Consider the following 20,612-nt stretch of genomic DNA (forward strand, 5'->3'; position numbering starts at 1 on the left):
AAAGGAGGAAGCAAATAATTCCCTAGAAACATCTTCACAGAACCCAAAGATACTCATAGTTGTCCAAGCAGAGGAGCTGGCGCTGGGGGGAAGGAAACTGCAGGAGGGGAGCTGAACCTCGGGAGAACATGCAGTGCTTGGGGAGTGCCAGGTGGTTTGGGGGGGCTCCCTCCAGGCTGCCGCAGGCCACCTTGTGGCACCTTCATATTTTACCAGTTTTGGAGGCCAAAAACCCAGTAGTCATATTGATCTTCTCCTCCCTTACAATCCATTGACAAATTCTTTTAGCTTTACATCCAAAACACATCCTGGATTAGCCTCTTTTTCTCTGGTTCCACCGCCTCTCCCCTAGGGACAGCTGACATCACACCCTTGTAAGAAGGGTGCTGCTCTCTTCTTACAGCCCCTCGTCTGGAGTCTCTGCTTGCCCTGTTCCCCCACAGCAGCAACTCTACACATCTGTGACAGTCGTTTCAAAAATACCGATCATGCCACCCCGCCCACAACCTTTTAACCACTCTGCTGTGTCTCTGCTTTCTCACGTAGCAAGCTTATTCCCGCTCCAGAGTCCTTGCACTTAGGATTCTGTTTCTGGAATTCCTCCCTTGGCTCACTTCATTCGGGTTACCTCAGAAAGGGCTTCTCTGTAAGCCAGCTAAAATGAATCCTTTCCTTTCTTCAACTTTCTAGCTTCTTACTTGGCTTCAGTTTTTTTTCATGGAATGTATAGTTCTGAAATTATAATATTATATGTGTATGTATTTTAAAAAATATTTATTTTTGTTTGTGCATTTCCTGTTTTCTCTACTGGAATGCAAGCTCAAAGAGGAAGGCGTAATTCATGGCTGAATCACCTGTTCTTAAAGGTGCCTGGCTTAGAGTAGGCTGCCAGTTAATACTGGCTGATTAAGTCCCAAGTAAAGTATTTGTTGGGAAACTGGTGGCTATAAGTGGAAAAGGAAGTACCATACTTGGTAAGTAACATAACTATTTTGTATTATTTTCATAACAGTACTAAGATATGATATAGGTTTTCCTATCTTCATTTTAAAAATGAGTAGATAGCTGTTCAGATATTCATGAACATGAGCATGTTCATATAGATTTTAATTAGTTGGTTAAAAAGATTTTTACTGACTGCCTCTGCTTAGGTGCTAGGCAGAACTGCTATTGAACTTCACAGTCTGACTGATTTGACAGGAGTAGCATGATCGAATATGTGCTGAGAAAGCTGACTGGTAGTAAGTAGGTGAGAGGGATGTGGAAGAGGGTTGGAATGGAAGTGAGGAAACCCCCTGGTGGATTGTTATGGTAGGGCTGGGCTACTCCAGAGAGGGATGTGGAAGAGGGTTGGAATGGAAGGGAGGAAACACACTGGTGGATTGTTACTGTAGGGTTGGGCTACTCCAGAGGCAGGGAAGTCAAGAGGAAGAATACGTCAGGTGGAACAACTGTTAGGACTGTTGCTTGCTTAGTTGTGAGTTGGCAGAGAAGAGACCAGAGCCCCTAACCTGCTGGTTTATGGAACTGTCAGAGAAAGACTCAGAGACAGAAACTTTAAAACAAGAAGAGAAAAAGGTTACTGTAACAAATGCAAGAAAGTCAAACTTCAGAAGGAATGGCTTGCCAAATAAAAACCACAATTATTATTATTATTTTTTAAATCTATATTGGTATTGTTAATGTACAATTACCTGAACAAAATTATGGGTACTAGACACCCCCTATTATCAAGTCCCCACCACATACCCCATTAAAGTCACTGTCCATCAGCATAGTAAGAAACTATAGAATCATTGCTTGTGTTCTCTGTGTTACACTGCCTTTCCTGTGTCCCCCCAACTATATTATGAGTGCTAATCATAATGCCCCCTTTTCCCCCTTATCCCTTCCTTCCCACCCATCCTCTCCAGTCCCTTTTCCCTTGGTAACTGTCAGTCCATTCTTGGGTTCTGTGAGTCTGCTTTTGTTTTGTTCCTTCAGTGTTTTCTTTGTTTTTACACTCCACCGATGAGTGAAATCATTTGATACTTGTCTTTCTCTGCCTGGCTTATTTCACTGAGCATAATACTCTAGTTCCATCCATGTTGTTGCAAATAGTAGGATTTGTTTTCTTCTTATGGATGAATAATATTCCATTGTGTGTATGTACCATGTCTTCTTTATCCATTCATCTACTGATGGACACTTAGGTAGTTTCCATTTCTTGGCTATTGTAAATAGTGCTGTGATAAACATAGGGGCACATATGTCTTTTTAAAACTGGGCTACTTCATTCTTAGCATAAATTTCTAGAAGTGGAATTCCTAGGTCAAACGGTATTTCTATTTCGAGTTTTTTGAGGAACCTCCATACTGCTTTCCACAATGGTTGAACTAATTTACATTCCCACCAGCAGTGTAGGAGGGTTCCCCTTTCTCCACATCCTCACCAACATTGGCTGTTGTTTGTCTTTTGGATGTTGGCCATCCTAACTGGTGTGAGATCATATCTCACTGTAGTTTTAATTTTCATTTCTCTGATGATTAGCAATGTGGAGCATCTTTTCATGTGCCTGTTAGCCATCTGAATTTCTTCTTTGGGGAAGTGTCTGTTGATATCCTCTGCCCATTTTTTAATTGGCTTATTTGCTTTTTTTAGTTGAGGTGCCTGAGCTCTTTATATAATTTGAATGTCAACCCCTTATTGGATATGTCATTTATGAATATATTCTGCCATACTGTAGGATGCCTTTTTGTTCTAGTGATGGTGTGCTTTGCTGTATAGAAGCTTTTCAGCTTGACATAGTCCCACTTGTTCATTTTTGCATTTGTTTCCCTTGCCTGGGGGTTATGTTCATGCAGAAGCTGCTCATGTCTGTGTCCAAGAGATTTTTGCCTATGTTTCTTTATAAGAGTTTTATGGTTTCATGACTTACATTCAGGTCTTTGATCCATTTTGAGTTAACTTTTGTGTATGGGTTGAGACAATAATCCAGTTTCATTCTCTTACATGTAGCTGTCCAGTTTTGCCAATACCAGCTGTTGAAGAGGCTGTCATTTCCCCATTGTATATCCATGGCTCCTTTTTTGTATATTAATTAACCATATATGTTTGGGTCAATATCTGGACTCTCTCTTCTGTTCCACTCATCTGTGGGTCTGTTCTTGTGCCAGTACCAAACTGTCTTGATTACTGTGGCTTTGTAGTAGAGCTTGAAGTTGGGAAGCGAGATCCCCCCATCTTTCTTCTTCCTTCTCAGGTTTGCTTTGGCTATTTGGGGTCTTTTGTGGTTCCATATGTATTTTAGAACTATTTGTTCTAGTTTGTTGAAAAAAGCTGTCGGTATTTTGATAGGGATTGCATTGAATCTGTAGATTGCTTTAGGCGGGATGGCCATTTTGACAATATTAATTCTTCCTTTCCATGAGCATGTGATTTTTTTCCATTTATTGGTTTCTTCTTTAATTTCTTTCATGAGTGTCTTGTAGTTTTCAGAGTGTAAGTCTTTCACTTCCTTAGTTAGGTTTATTCCTAGGTATTTTATTCTTTCTCATGCAGTTGTGGATGGAATTGTTTCCTGATTTCTCTTTCTGAAAAACCACAATTATTTAAATGGAAAAGAAAGCTGCACAATTACAAGGTTACTAAGTGTAACCTCATTGTACACTTCTCTCATGGTAGAAAAATGGCATATTTTCACATGATTATCCTATTTACAAAGGTTGTGATGTGCTTTTACAGAACAGCATAACAATCCTGAGGATGAAATTGTTTTAAGTAGGGAGTTCAGATTTGTGAAAAATTATTTAATTTGTTTGAGGCCAGAACCAGACAAAATGACCTTGGTATCTTGGTCTGTCCCAGGGCACAGAGCACATTCTTTCCTGAGTGGTATGTGCAGTGCTTAGCCACCATGGAAATGGGGCAAAATGCCTCTTTTTGCTTGCATCATCCCACTAGGCAGGCTGGACATGGAGTGTGAGTGTGGATATATGTTAGTGATCTCATCTCTGTGGGGTCTGAGTGCCTCTGTGATCTATGGGAGGAAAGGCCCATGCACACGTGTGAGTGGGGCTGTGGGAGGCCTGCCTGGAGTTCAGGCTGAAGCACCAGCACAGAGGCTAGAGGGGCTTCAGTGAGAGCCCAAGAGGTGTGGAACAGAGAGAGCCTTCCCCAGAGCCTGAGGCATAGGGTGGGGGAGGAGTTGGTACAGAGAACTAAGGAGGAATGGTCTGAGGAGGACAGGAGAATCCAGAATCTTCTCAGGAAGAGAGTGTCAAGAACTGGCCGTGTTGTCACCTGCCTCAGAGATCTAGAAAGAGAAGGACTGAACATTCTCCTTTAGGATGGTAAGGGAAGGATGGTTGGAAAAATTAATGCATGAGAATAGTTAAAAAAAAAATGGAGCATGTATGAAAACAAAGTTATAGTGTTTAAACTGTAGAACTGATACAAGAAAGACAGAACAGTGAATTATAAAATCCAGAAGCAGATTAACAGTATATAAAATAACTTAGTACATAGTAATATTATATGCAAAACCCAGAAGGCATAAAGTAAAGTCCTGAGAATTTAAATACAAAAAAGTTTTCTTTGGAGGAAGGTGGGGTTGTGGGCAGGGGTGGCAGGAAGTGTTTAAGTTCAGCTTCCTTGGGGAGGGGCAGCTCTGAGCACCACACCCTCCCAGACTCTACTGTGTGCCTAAGGAGATTTGTCCTCTCTGGGGCTTGGCCCACACCCTGGCTGGGCTCTTTCCCTTTCACGTCTTGTGTTGCCCACTCCATCCCTGGTCTGTCTGGTAGCACTTCCTTCACAAATCACCCTCACACCAATTCTCATCTTGAGGCCTGTCACTGGGAACTCATCCAAGAAAGCTCTGAAAAAAGGACCATACTTCTATATGCATGTTGGGAAACTTGCTTCAAATTCAGTATTTCTTTTGTTAGGTTTTTGTGAAACACTTGTCCCTCAACATCCTCAGGATTAGGGGCTGGGGAAGGGCAGATTTTTGAGCTACTGAGTTAAAAAAATAAATTGATACCATTTGAATGATGGCTATTACAAGAATTTTTTTTTTAAACTTGCATTTACCCTATGTTTATATACACCAAGTGATTTTTCTTGTGTTTTCTTATAAGGACTCAGTGGAATAGGGCAGGTAGTATTGTAATGGCCATTTTACTGCTGTGGAAACTGGTCAGAGGAGGACCAGTTCACACCTGGAGTTGGAAGTCTTCCTTAGATTGACTCAAATTCTGTACCCCACCCCACCCCTGACCACCCCAACCACAGCATAGTGATGGTCTAAAATTGCCAATCTCTCTCCTGAAGTGACCAGTCTCAGAGACTAGCAAAGCTGTTCTGCTGACAGGTCTTCTCATAAGGAAGGATGGGTCAGGGGTTTGCTGTGTCACATTTGAATCCTTGATGAGTGGAACAGCTGGAGGGTCACAGTGAGTTAGAGGGGAAGGTGGTAATTCAGTTGTTATGAAGCTATATTTTTTTGGTGGACATATTATTTTATTAATTTTATTAAAGAAAATCTTCATGTTACCATCTCAGTTCTTCCTTTTATATAATTCTGGATTACAGGGTAGAAGGCATCCTCTCTTGCCTTTGGGGTTCTCCCCCTTGAGTCTAGGTGCAGGAAAATGTGCACACAATTTCAATATCCAGACCCCATCTATGAACCTCAATGGTGCCAGAGCAGGGGCTGCAGACCCACAGACTTCACAGAAGTGTCTCCAGATTCTCAAGGTCTTTATGAGCCTGGGAATAACCTGTCTCTCTGCTAATGTGTGGGCTTGGGAGAACATTTCTTTCTTTATTCATCTATGCTCTGGCTCTGCCCATGTACATTTATTTATTCAAGCCTACCCACTCCTTTTCCTTTACAGGGGAATTTCCAGTAACAATTCTTCTAGTCTTAGATCATTTTTTAATGACAGTTCCTTCTGCTGCTTTTGCAAAGTGGTTTGACTAGTGGCATGACATTTGGAGAACCCACATAGGAGAAATCAAACTGTTTTGACTGCTTTTATTTTCCATTTAATTGTCTGATGTTTAAACAATCAACCAAATTCTGTTAGGCAACTCTGTTACAGAATTCCAGTTAGTGAGATGATGATAGAATTCCAAGTACCATAATTTTCTCAATGTATTTTTTAATGAGAATTTTTTTGGTATCATTAATATATAATCACATGAGCAACACTGTGGTTACTAGACTCCCCCATCATCAAGTCCCCACCACATACTCCATTATAGTCACTGTCCATCAGCATAGTAAGATGCTATAGAGTCATGATGCTGTATTTTGAAAATGGTGAGATGGAAGATAGTTGAAGATGTTTTTGGAGAGAAGGGAAGGCAGAACTCTCTGGATCTGAATTTCAAAGAAGGAAAGACTTTGAGAAAGAAAAGCAAGAATCCAAGGATTGAAGTGTGGAGAAAATGTGTGAAGAGCAAAGAGCCATTGAAGAAGAACCAATGGTAGAAGTAGGAGGAAAACAGGATGGTGTGGGCTGATTGTTGGGAGGATGGGGCATCAGGACAGAGAGGCAATTTTTTCAGAGATGAGAAGGATCACATTTTCCTTAACTGGAGGGAAAGAATTATATACACTGGAGGAAATGATTGTAGGAGTGCCTATATTGTGGCTTTGGTCTTATTGGATTAGAAAGCCAAATACATTGTTTGGCTTCACATGGGGAACTACCTCTTTAGATAGTGCTAAGAGGTGACATTTTATTGAGTACTTGCTGTGGGCCAAGCTCTGCACTAACCATCTTATATTAATTATTTAATATCATCCTCATTTCAACTCCTTAAAGCAATATGTTTATTGTTTCCATTTTGGAGATAAGTTAACATAGGTCCTGAGAGGTTGCATGATGAATAAGTGGTGGAGCTAGGCTTTGAACTCATCTATCTGATGCTAGAGTCTGTATGTCGACTCTGATGGTTAACTACTGAGGACATGGCCTGGAAAATCTTATATTACTTGCTCACAGTGGCCATTCAACTCTTACTGAAAAAAAACAATTTATTCTTACTTTCTAGGGGACAGATGATTTCTGCTGAAGATTGTGAATTCATTCAAAGGTTTGAAATGAAAAGAAATCCTGATGAGAAGCAAGAGATGCTTCAAACTAAAGGCAGTCAGGTGATCAATATAAGTATTATATGATGAATACCTCCCTGTGTCATTAAAAATTTTAGAAAACATTTTTAATGACTGTGATATTTCATTGTAGGTATGCCTCATAATTTAAAAATTCTTTTTCACTGGAAGACATTTGAGTGATTTCTGGTTTTCTTTGTTAATTTTGGGAAAAATGCTATATTGAATGTAATAATTTATTCATCCTATTCTTCATTTCTGAAAATCATTTTAGAATAGATCTCTAGAAGGGAAATTAATGTTTCAAGGTGTTTGATGTTTTTAAAGTTGCTTAGCTTAAAAAAAAATTTTTTTTAATTTCCACATTTAATTCTTAGCAGAATAAGTTGTAATTCCACTGACCATCAGATTTTCTGATATGGGGTCCTGATTTGGCCAAAGGAGCTCTTGTACATCTCAGTCTGATTCTCACAACAATCCCAGGAAATTTGGGAGGGAACATATTGTTGGCACCAGTTTTTGTTGAATTTCAGAGAGCATAGTTGGTAAGTCATATTGTGGAGATGGGTTCTAGCCTTCTGATTCCAAGCTCAGTGGTCTTGTTGCACTTGGTGTTGTGCTTCCCAGTAAAGAAAAAAATTTCAGAACCAATGATGATTTTTTACAAACTATGTAACTTTATCCTATCATGGGCAATCAAGAGTTGACAGTGGCTAGTTCTGTCTATGTAAATGTACTAAACATTTTGAAATTTATCACTGAAAATCAAATATCTGATGCAAATTATAGTATGATCCTCCTGTACTTCACAATATTTGTATAAAAGGTGTAAATTTTCTATAATTGAAATCTTCTAGTTAATAGGACTCTGAATCCTGCAAGAGAAATAAGATTTTAGTGAAATTCCATTAAAATGTGGTATTTGCAATTGAAAACAATAATTAACATTAATTTAATTTTTTCTCTAGTGTGCTAAAACATTTATAAATCTGATGACTCATATCTCCAAAGAACAGACAGTTCAGTACATACTAACCATGGTGGATGGTACATTGCAGGTATGTGGACCTTTATTTAATGCATTTGGTGACTTCATTATTTTGTGCACCGCACACTAACAGCAGGTCTGGAAGGTTTCACTTACAGCACTTGTTCTCTTCTAGTGTGTAATATATTCTTCTTCATTATATAGGTTGTAATTTGCCAATGGTGGTAAGGATGGGAATGTCCACAAACAGGCCATTTTTGTCATTTTCCAGGATGTTAGATAATCTATCTGTATTTTTTCCACAATACCTCCAAATTCTTTGTTGAGCACCAGCTGGACGAGTCACTTGAGGCTTTCCAGATGCTCTTACAGATTATCTGGATGTATTTACAAATTATAAGACTCCTCCTCCCTTAGTCATTAAGCAGATTTAAGTGCATCCATATCTTCTTGGCTATTGCAAATAGTGCAGCAATAAACATGGTGCATATGTCTTTTTGAATTAGGGATTTTGTTTTCTTTGGGTAATTTCCTATTCCTAGGACTGAAATTCCTGGGTCAAATGGTATTTCTCTTCTTAGTTTTTTGAGGAACCACCATACTGCTTTCCACAATGGTTGCACCAACTTACATTGCTACCAACAATGTAGGAGGGTTCCCACTTCTCCGCATTCTCACCAGCATTTGTTATTTCTTGTTTTGGATAGTGGCCATCCTAACTGATGTGAGGTGATATCTCAATGTGGTTTCAATTTGCATTTCCCTGATGATTATGATGTGGATCATCTTTTCATGTGCCAGTTGGCTGTCTGTATTTCTTCCTTGGAGAAGTGTCTGTTCAGGTATTCTGCCCATTTTTTAATCTAGTTATTTGTTTTTAGAGTGTTGCGGCATATGAATTCTTTATATATTTTGGATGTTAACCCCTTATCAGATGAGTTATTTATGAACATATATTCCCATACTGTAGGATGCCTTTAGTTCTGCTGATGGTATCCTTTGCTGTACAGAAACTTTTTAGTTTGATGTAGTCCCACTTGTTCATTTTTTATTTTGTTCCCCTTACCTCAGGAGGTGTGTCAGTAAAAAGATGCTCATGTTTATGTTCAAGAGATTTTTGCCTGTTTTCTTCTAAGAATTTTGTGGTTTCGTGACTTACATTCAGGTCTTTGATCCATTTTGAGTTTACTTTTGTGTACAGAGTTAGATAATAATCCAGTTTCATTTTCTTACATATATTTGTTCAGTCTTTTCAACACCAGTTGTTGAAGAGGCTATCTTTTTCCCATTGCATATCCATGGCTCCTTTATCATAGATTAATTGACCATATATGTGTAGGTTTATATCTGGGCTCTCTATTCTATTCCATTGATCTATGGGTCTGTTCTTGTGCCAGTGCCAACTTATTTTGATTACTGTAGCTTTGTAGTAAAGCTTGAAGCTAGGGAACATAATCCCCACAGCTTTGTTCTTCTTTTTCAGGATTGATTTGGCTATTCGGGGTCTTTTGTGGTTCCATATTAATTTTAGAACTATTTGTTGTAATTCATTGAAAAATGCTGTTGTTATTTTGGTAGGGATTGCATTGAATCTATAAATTGCTTTGGGCAGGATGGCCATTTTGACAATATAATTCTTCCTATCCATGAGCACAGGATAGATTTACATTTGGTGTCTTCTTTAATTTCTCTCATAAGTGTCTTAAGTTTTCAGAGTAAAGGTCTTTCACATCCTTGGTTAGGTTTATTCCTAGGTACTTTATTCTTCTTCATGCGATTGTAAATGGAGTTGTTTTTTCCTGATTTCTCTTTCTGCTGGTTCTTTGTTAGTATTTAGGAGTGCAACGCATTTCTTGACCTTGGTTTTATTTTTATGTATATGTATACACACACACCACATGCACATGTTCAGGAATATCTTCAATTTTATACACATGTATAAATTAGAGACCATGAGTTCATACCATCTCCAGTTTCATTTCAGCTCAGTGCCACAGAGCTCCTTCTCATCTTGCTTTCCATGTCTGTAACTTTCTTCTGTGACAATAAGATTGTGAGCTCGTCTTACCCTCTGAATATGGACTCCTTTGTTCTTCCCTGTAATACAAAGACAATAGTTTCAGAATTGCTGATCCATATAACTGTGAAAAACAAGCCCTTTACCTAGAGTGGGGTATTTTTTTTGTTTGCAGTACTTCTTCATTAAACTGAGGGTTTGTAATCAGAGTATTCTGTTCAGATTTCTTAGAGTGGTTATTTATATTATTTTTCTTGAAATACAGCTAGATTCACTTGTTTTTATTTGTATTCTACTTTAGTTTTTTTCTCCTCCTTGTTGATTGTATTTTATTATTTTTGATTATGTAACATGCTTCCAGAGGTCAAAACTATACAGAAAGGCATACTCAGAGAAATGTCACAAAATCTTCACCCCATCCCTTGCACAACATTCCCACCTACTTTTGTAAGAAACCAATTTCATAGATTTCTGGTTTATCCTTACTGTTTTTTTCTCTGCAAAAGGAGACTGGCAGGTACACATGTATTTTATTATTTCTCCCTCTTTCTTATATAAAAGTACATTCTACATATAGTGTCTTGCATTTTGCTTGTTTTGCTTAATGAAATATGCCAGAAATAATTCCCTGTCAGTTCAGAGAGAGCTTCTAGATTCTTTTTTGACAGACACAAGTACTCCTTTATTAGATGTACCATAGTTTACTTAATCAGCCTGCAATGTAATGGACATGGAGGTTGGTTCACACACATATATTTGATTTAATAAAGCTTTGTTTTTCAAAGTGTACAGTTAGTGGGACCTGTTCATGAATCTTGATCAGCAGTGGGGGCGTCTTCAGCTTTGGTGATTTTGGTGTAAATTACTTGAGCTCTGTTTTGGAATCAATTCATAAATCCTCTACTAAGGAGCTCCCAAAGACTATCCTGGCCAGGGAACCAGGAATCTTCAGTCTCAGAGACAACCACTAGGATTATAAGCTTTATAGTTGGAAAATTCCTTATATAGATTATCATATGTGGCTCTGTCAAACAAGGTTATGTAATTGAACTTGTCCCAAACTTTGCCTTTAGACCACTTCTCCTTGGCTTTGCCCTCAGATTTGTTCACTGGATCTTTGTCTTTCTTGGCCAACTTTCTGCCATTTTTCTTCTTGTTGCCCTTGGGTGGTATTGTGAAGCTCAGAGAACAGCTGCTACCATTGCGGGCTCACTAAGATGTGGGAGAGAAAAGTGGTATAAATATCTTGTAATTAGAAATAATGAAGTAAAGAATAGCCTTGTGCAAATGTATTTTCATATTGTTGGGACCATACTTCATGGTAAATTCTTAGAAACGGAATTGCTGAGTAAGAGAAAGCGACATACTGTTGTTAAGATACTGCCAAACATTCAATTTTGCAGTCCCCCGAACACATGAAGATACCTGTTTCCCTACAGCCTTGCCAGCAGAGGGCATTGTCAAGCATTTCATTTTTTGCTAATCAAAATGGTATCTGAAGTTGAACATCTTCAGATACATAGTTTTAATTGTGCTTCTTGACCTGTATTTAAGAAGGATGTGTGGGGGGATTTAGACTCTGGTAGTAGACATTGTCCTCAGCTACTGATTGAATGTATTTTAACAATCTGTTTTATTGGTAAAATTATAGGTACACTGAGAAATTTACACACACCTCTATCGTTTGATTCCATGTACTATTTAAAAAATACTACAATTACATTTGTTTCCTGTTTTTAATCCAGTCATTTCATTTTTAACACTTCTGAGTAGAGTGCTTTTGGACTGAAATGGTTATTTTCCCTCATGTGTTAGTTTTTAATACATAATTTTGAAGATTAAAATATTTTCTGTACTTGGATATCAAGAGCAATTGCTAGCTGCCTCTGAGAAAAAGGGCTTTATCCATGTTCTCTTAAAGTTTTAATTTGCATGCCTGAAGCAATAATGATAGCTCGGAGGTATAATTTTAAAGCAGGAATTGAAACCACAAAGGAGTAGTTAGGTAAGATGGGCCTTAAAATACATACAATAGTTTCTCCTCTTTCTGTCCGTAGGGTACTTTGTTCATTTACGTGTACAATGAGGATTACAATTTTAGCTTTGGAAATAATCCACCAGTGGAATTAATGATTTTGAGTCTTTTGATAAAGTCACTATCATAACAATTTAAATTGTTATTCTAAACTGTCATGATTCATTACTTAAGGAGATGGTAATTCATTCCTCAAACAGTATCTTTTAGCACAGGCCAAAATTAAAACCAGTGTATTTAAAAAGTAGTAAATGTTGATCTGAAAAATTATTCTTTACGTTGTGCTTTTGCCAAATATTGCTGTTTAAACTTAGTGAACCAGAGAGTGGATTTCAGTGAGTGATATGCAGAGAAATTTTAGGTGAGAGGTCGAGTTTATCTGATTTGAACTAAGAATTATTTTTCAGATACTGTATCCACTTGCTGGTGTGATATGCTTTTTTTTCTTCTGTCTTTGCCTTGATTTTTCTATAATCATATGCTAGGAATAACCTTGAACATTTGATATTTTTCTAATTCCCTGTTTTCCCTTGCCTTCTTGGAAGTAGCTTGAGGTGCTTCCTGCTTATGCTTCCATCTTGAGCTAATCGGTGGTCTTACAGCCCCCTTCCACTTTTGTTTGTGTGGAAGCAGGTTAGAGGAGGTTAGGCAGTGTCAGGAAGGGCAGGCAATTCAGAGGTTCAGTGTAACTGTCTATACCTTGTAGGGCTGGATTGTGTTATCCTGGCTCACCTGATTTAAAATAATAGTGATTAAAGGTGATTTTTTTTTAAAGAAAGTATCTATTCTGTTCCCTTTGCCACCCCCTGCCCCATAATCATAATTGGGAGACAGATCTTATACACACAGGTAAAAGGAAACACACTGATGAATGAACTGAAAGTGAAAGGTTGAGAAGCAGCACACAATTATACATTCTTTGGGAAAATGCATTCTGATTAGTGTATGATTTCTTTTCTTTTTTAGGAAAATCACCAGCGTGTGAGCATTTTCTTTGACTATGCTAAACGTAGCAAGAACAGTGCCTGGTCCTACTTTCTGCCAATGTTGAATTACCAGGATTTCTTTACTGTACATATGGTAAATTTTGAATTGATCAAATTTCTGATGTAGGGAAGAAACACATCTGGGCCCTTTAGGATTTGGCAACCTCCAGGTTCCCAGAGGAGTAATTGCTGTGCTGTTGACTTTTCAAACAGGTGTTTCCCTATTGGTGGTTATTAATGTGAGGATATGGGAAACGCAGAGGAGATAGGATTGCTCTGAGACAGTTAAAGTTGTGTGATGTGTCCAATTAGTTCTTTAACTTAAAAGCCTTTGGTAAAATAAGCAAACAGCTTTAGATGGTCTGGGACAGGATTAACCGCATTTTACTATAGAATTAAATTTTACTTTGAAGCAACCACTATGTTTAATTTTTACTTTAGTTAAGTAATTATTATTGCTTTTTAATATCTTAAACTGCTACTTTAAACTTGACCTGAAAGGCTATCTTTGGAAGCCTTAATTAACACTGCAAAATCTTTTATGGAGAATGTATGAAAGGAGGGTTGAGGGAATAAATATTTGTGCAGCCTTTTATATTCCCAGTGTGGAGTGGGCTGCAGTGGGGTGCTCCTGAAGCTGCTCATTTCAGTAGAGTTCTTTACATTTTTCAAATCAAGAACTACTGTTAGTGAAACATCTCTGATCATGTGTGTCCTTCCTCTCTCCATATATGTTTCTATTCATTTATGTACTAGTGTATTCATGTATTGTGTATCTTACAAAACATTTATAAAAAGGAGGACTCATGAAATAGACTATAAGGAATTTCTTTTTATAGAAGTATTGTTGATACACAACCTTATGTTGGTTTGAAATATACAACACAGTGGTTCAGTAGTTACCCATATTATTAAATATTCTGAGGAATACTTTTTAAAAAACCAGTAATGTATTTTTTCCTTTCAAATTGTAGAGGCTTGTTTTCACTGTCTGGATACATGTTTTTTCCTATTTTGATAGTCTTATAGTAAAATCTATTAAAGACCAAATTATTAAAGACCAAATATACAGTTAGGGTTAGGTTCATCATTACTAATTATGCAGCCAAATCCATGTTTTCTTTATGACTTTGATTATTTTTGGCTAATCTTTTACATTTTGTGGGTCAGTCTGTTATTGGTTTGCCATGTGCTGATGAAGAGCCTCTGCTAGGAGTAGACACATGAAGTCTCTTGTTCCTTTGTCTTTTCCATTTTGCTTGTGTTTCTGTGGCTATAATTTTCAATCTCAATTTCCTTACAGGAATCCTGATCTACTTTGTGAAAGTTAGATCAGTCAGTTTAAACTAGATAAAATATCTATAAATTCCCTTAGCTAAGCACAAGAAAACTTCCATTTGTTGCAACTCAGTGAATGAGACAAGGCGCTGATGTTAGTCTTCCATGGTGTAGAATTCCCAGTATGCCAGGACATTCGAATGCCTGTTGGACTGACCTTAAATGCATGTCTCTGTTGCCAGGCTCAGCTTTATCTAAGCATATGAACAAACGTCAGTCTACCAGTACAGAAATTATTGTGGGTTAGCTAACTTCAACCATCTGTTCTCTACTAGGATTGAGTATTGCTGAATAATTGTAGTTTTGATAGAGTGACTTTCAAAAAGTACTAATATTAGATTGGGTTTGTGCGTGGAGATGTAGTATTTTATACTGCCTATTTTTTTTGTGTGTGTATATATGCATTTTTTCTAGATTTGAGGTATAATTGACATAAAGTTATAAGATATTTAAAGCACATGATTTGATATACATCTGTTTATACTGCCTATTTAATTAAAAATTATAAAATTATGAGTTTTGTAGTTTAACAAACTTGAGAAATCATTGAATTAGAAAAGGGTATTTGTTTACATCAAGAGAGATGATTATTTAATACGCAGGATATATTTTATACCAAATAAAGATTTTTAAGTGTGAGAACTCACAAGGGGCTTAGAATGAATGAGACAGTGACAGGCAGTTTGCCATAGGGATTGTTCAGAACTCTGGCAAGTGATTTGGTGAACATCTGCCTCTAAGGAAGATTTTTGGATGTTAACATCCACAGATTCATTAAAAGTACTCATTTAGTGCCTTTCCCCCCAAAAAAAACCCAAACAGATTTTTCTATTCTTTTGATTTTGTTTGTTTTACAATGAATTTTACTTTTGAAACTCAGAATAATACAGTGGATGTCATGAAATTCCTAAACTACAACTAATTTTGGTTTGGTTTAATGGATATATTTAAAAATACATTTTGACTATGTTTCAAAGTTTATTTTTAAAAATGAAAACTAAGCTGCTATTTTTGGAGGAGTTGACTATTAAGAAAATCATACAGCAAAATGGATATGAGCCCTTGTTTTTAAGGTATATGAACTGATTTTTAGAATCAATATAGCAATCAAAAGTATTTCTTATTTTTCAGGCAGCAAGAATTATTGCCAAGTTAGCAGCTTGGGGAAAAGAATTGATGGAAGGTAGTGACTTAAATTACTACTTCAACTGGATAAAAACTCAGCTGAGTTCACAGGTGAGAAACATTTCCTTTAGTATCCTTGAAAAGAATATAACATTCTGAAGCTATTTATGGTAATTATGTGAAATTAATTGTACAACAAGTTACGATAAAATAATGCCATTTTGAACTTCATAAGTAAGCCAGACTACTGCTTTTTCTTTCTTTGGCTTGACTCAAACTTCTGTTTTTTCTCTCATTTGGGACTTTCCATTCATTCTTTCCAGTGGACCGGGACTGTCTGCCTTCTAGCTGGCTGCCGAGAGCACACAGCTGGAGAACTGAACGCACTCACACAGTTCCAAAGAGCATAACATAAGGCTTACCATGTAAGGCTTATAAGAAAGGAGAAGAAACAGTGTTGCAGGAGAGAGAGTGCAGGCAGTCTTAGGGCTGAGAGACTCACAGGCATGGCTCCCACATCTGCCTCAGGACCCTGAACCACCAAGGTCTGTGTGAGAAATCTTGGTTTTGGGAGAGCTCTCCAAATGTTTCTGGTGGGATCTTTTATGTCCTCTGGTCATGTAACCAGGCCAAGCTGTCACCATTACATCAGTAGACAGACTAGTTCTGGGTGTCACCAGGGGGTTTCAAACTGTAGACAGAAACACTATAGATCATTAATATATCCACTTAGCCTAGTCTTGGCCAAGTGTCCATAGCAGGCTTGTGGGTGCCCCAAGGTAAGCCCAGAGCTCCTGGGTCCAGCTGCAAGGTAGTTAGTTGTCTCACACAGTGGCAGCTCCTCAGGATTTCACTGCATCACTGTGGGATGGAGCATTTAGGCCTAAGGCTAAGCGTGAAGTCTGCTTGTTGGTGGTCTGGGTGCTTTCAGGTCTCTCTCTAGGTCTACTCCATAGAGAGAAATAGCTTGCTAATTTAATGGTGGGGAAATTGACAGGTTTTCAGTTTTTGTCTTTGTGGTTTCCTAGAACAGGGAAAGACAGGACACTTATGATGGCTTGGTGGAACATTTTTTTTAGGCTTCCAGTGACTAACTATTTGGTGGTAAGGGGACACTTGGTGTAATGATCCTCAGAAAAAGGACTGAAATGAACGTGAGTTGGGGAGGAGTATTCTGGGGAAGAAAAGGTAGAAGAGAATGAGATTTTGGTGTGGGGATGGGAGACATGGAGGAATTGGGACCAGGAGAAGTAATACAGGTAGTTACTGTGTTGTTAGTGTTAGATTACACATAAATGTCTATTTGAAATGTTTTTTGAAAGTTGTAATTTAGATTTTGGGTGATGTTATTTTAATTGATTTTAATTTGAGGTCTAAGAGAGACATGACATTTTGCTTGAATTTATTTTTTTGTCTTATTTCCTGCCTTTTTGGGGGAAGCCTAATTGCCTTTAACATTTGATGGGGATGTTTTGGAGTATTCTGAACAAAATCAAGTATTCTTTGGTCAACAGCATAAATTTTAACACCTTGTGGCTTAGTTTTTAACAGTATTTTTGCAAGATCCACAAATGTGCAGATTTTACTGAGTTTGTGAGGTTATTTCAAAAACAAGGTATTTCAAACAAGAAAAATAGGTGTGTGAAGATGAGATTTTCTATTTGTAAGTGTGTTTTATTTGGGATCAAAATGCTTAGTTAAATCAGTAACTCCAGGCCCCTCCACCACCCTTTTTTTCTTTTTTGAAATTAGTTTTTTCTTCTGCTTTAAGTGTTAGCTTTATGGTTTAGTGGTAATGAGGCTCTGTTGTAACTGAATCCATAAAATGAAAATTGGTAGGAAAGAATGTATATCATAGTTTGCTACTAATATTTTGGGTTTTTTCATCTTAGACTGCTCATCACAGATGATTTCTTGCTTTTGGAATGATGAGCTCTGGTTGAAACCATGTCCGGCGCTTGGGGAAATCTCTTTAGTCACTAGTGGAAGCAAATGTTTCAATGTCCAAAACAGTTTTCATGAGAGTTGAGCTTACTGGTATAGATAACCATTCTTACAGACCCTTTCTGTAACTGCCTAGTGCATTCTTTTCTCACCAAGTCTTTGGCTTTGTTCAGTTTTGGTGTGGCATTCCTCCTTTGCAAGTTCTGCAGCAGGGTGTCTTCATGGTGCCCAGGCGCATGTCTGGTCACTGCTTCTGCTGGGCTCGGGGTTGCACCATCTCTCTTGCTGTTGGCAGATGCATCTTCCATAGCCTTTTATCAGGATTAAATTACAGACTTGTTTAAAGAATCAAACAGGATAGTTTGGGATTTTATTTGCTACTTTGCTTAAATGTCATGTGATATTTCTTTAATCTGAAAGATCTCTCTCTCAAGTGTTTTCTTCATAAAAAGGATCACATTCATGATTCTAATAGAAATAAACTTTCAAAAGTCCAAATTAGTAGAAAGTTTGGGTATTTTATTCTTTGACTGAATAGTAACTTTTGAGGAGGTAGCATTGTGTGTCGTTATGGGGGCTCATACCTGGCACTCAGTAGATAATGATTATTGAATAAAACAAAATAAAAATTTCCTTGCAGAAATTCATTACCACTTTTCTCTTGTAATTCAACCTTTGACTTTTTACCTTGAATTTCTTTGGTTATTCCTACATAGCATGTGAGATTTTGATTTTCATTCTAACTTGTTAGCATTGCTGTGGATAACCTAATTTAAGTTCCATGTAGTATTTCCCCATTATTACGCACCTGTTTTGAAAGCTTTGCCACAGAATGTAATGTAGACAAGCTAAGCCAGTCATCTTATCAGAAAAACAAATAAGTAGATCCTGAGACTTGGAAATTTGCAATAACTTCACTTAAGAAGTTTAGCTGGAGCTCAGTATTCAATTTATTGTTCAATTTTAAGTAATTTATTAAGTTATTATCTGTAAGAGTGTAATGCCCTTTAGAATATTTCATATCATCCCCATGCTTTTTATTAGTTGGTGATATTCCATTAAGTAGGATTGGAAAAAAATTATAAACTTTGCTTATCTCCCTTTCATAAGCTGATAAGTTAGGATAAAATAAAAAACAAAACTAAGTAATAAGTTATTTATTTCTTAATAGAAGCTGCATGGTAGCGGTTTCGCTGTTGAAACAGGAACAGTCTCTTCAAGTGATGTAAGTATATTCCTTCTTAATTCACTGGCCTCCTAACACCATGAATATGAGTTCTTTTGAGTCATTTAAAAATCTAAAAATGTTTACTAGTTCCCCCAATGTAAATCTATGGATTTTAATATAACTTCTAGTTAGGTTAATGGTATCGTAAAAGCTATATATAAATATTTATGGTCTTTAGTGGTCACTTTTTCTATGGTAGACACAAGACTTGCTCTTCCCTGTATCTCAGACCTGAGAATCAAAGCAAGAGTCTGAATTCAGATGCACAACTGGAGTGAATAATCATGAAGTTACTCATTTCACATTTCAGTTGTCTGATAAACTGTCTAGTATCTAACAGATACGTGAACACTGCAGCAAGCAGTGTTGCAGTTCCAGAAAATGGTTCAGTTATCTGATGACACTAAAGCCTGTTACTTGTACTGTGTTGCTCAAGGCTTTATGTAAGGCTACAAGGTGGCCAGAACCCCCTAATCACCTCTGTTGGGCCAGTGTCTCCCACAATTTTTTTAGAGCCAAAAGGTTTAAAGGTTTAAAGGTTAAAACGAATCATATTTTCCCAAGTTCCTTTCTTAGTTAGAGTTATCTTCCCATTTGGGAATGTTTTATCTTTGTTGTACTCAGCATATCTCAAGAGCAGGCAATAAGTTTGGACAAGTAAGGATTGGACAGGGTGTGACTGGAGCCAGTTGAGAGAAAAGATATGAGGAGAAAAAGCTAGAAATGTAGGTGACATACATCTAGCTTCATTTGTTGGAAATACCTCTGGGACACTGGAAAGCATTTTTAGAAGGTAATGTCTGCAACCTGTCTGTAATAGACCAAATGAAGCTCTGTAGAAGCTATTTAATGTCCATATTAATTCCCGGTACTTCCATAATCTGCATGGAATATGCCTGTATGTATGCTCTGAGACTGTAGATGGCAGCAGAACCCATTTTCAAAGCCAAGAGCAAGGCCTTTCAAAGTAGGTTGAATAATTTGGCAAATAGTTTGCAGATAATGGCTATTAGCCTTGTGAAATGAAATCAGAACAAAGTATAGAACTAGGTAAGTAATTTAGGGTCAAGGTGGGGGAAGAAGGTGGAGGATTAGAAGTCTAGATATTCAGCCATAACAGATGTTAAAATTGGGAATCTTTATTTCATATAATTTGAGTTTCTACCAGTTTGAATTTTGAAAAATTGTTTAATTTGTGTATTAGACTTATTGGTACATTTTTTAAAAGGTGTTTTCAAAATCTTATGTCTTATAAACTTATCTGAGTGCTAGTAAAGGGTTTTTAAGTTATTAAAGCATACATATAATGAGTTGTAACTTCTGGTGACATGACATCCTTATTTTTACTCTTTCTGGCTAAGCATATTGGAAAAACAAAACTGATGAATTGAACAGGCAATGCCTTAGTCAAAGTGGTTTATCTGGTTGACTCATACACATACATCCCAAATAGAATTAGGATGAGGGTAACTGTAAGGAAAAGGGTACCTTGAATCCCACCTTCCTCTCTCAGTGCCCTTCAAACCTGAACATACCGCCTCTTCCTGAAGGTTCTTACTTTTCCAGATGGCTATCAACTTGGAAAGCAGACTCAAACAGGTTGAGAGCAGGGTGTTTTTAGCTCTTCTTTTGATAGTTGTATTGTGCTAAGAGAATCTGAATTGGTAATTAATATTTACTGGGCCCTTACTACATGCCCTACACTGTTTTACTCATTTTACATTTAATATCTTGACATATTCACACTGCCTCTGTGACACAGGTCTTACTGTAAGCACCATTTCCTGGGTATGGTCAGTGAGGTGGTACAGAAAGTCACACCAGCTTGCCCAACGTTGGCTCCTGA

At 37.4% G+C, this 20,612-nt stretch overlaps 1 protein-coding gene and 1 pseudogene across 1 annotated transcript in view; one reads left to right on the forward strand and one right to left on the reverse strand.

The window, feature by feature from the left end:
- LOC118910076 (V-type proton ATPase subunit H-like) overlaps nt 1–20,612 on the forward strand; it is a 119,644-nt gene that overhangs the window by 24,869 nt on the left and 74,163 nt on the right. Inside the window, exons 2-6 of the mRNA XM_057498089.1 lie at nt 7,045–7,147; nt 8,074–8,163; nt 13,112–13,225; nt 15,601–15,705; nt 18,710–18,763. Of these exons, the coding sequence (XP_057354072.1) occupies nt 7,045–7,147; nt 8,074–8,163; nt 13,112–13,225; nt 15,601–15,705; nt 18,710–18,763 (466 nt within the window). The remainder of the gene's footprint in view (nt 1–7,044; nt 7,148–8,073; nt 8,164–13,111; nt 13,226–15,600; nt 15,706–18,709; nt 18,764–20,612) is intronic.
- LOC118910072 (40S ribosomal protein S25-like) lies at nt 10,812–12,181 on the reverse strand (annotated as a pseudogene).

This window comes from Manis pentadactyla, chromosome 3 (genome assembly GCF_030020395.1).
Source record: "Manis pentadactyla isolate mManPen7 chromosome 3, mManPen7.hap1, whole genome shotgun sequence".
Classification (NCBI taxonomy): Eukaryota; Metazoa; Chordata; class Mammalia; order Pholidota; family Manidae; genus Manis; species Manis pentadactyla.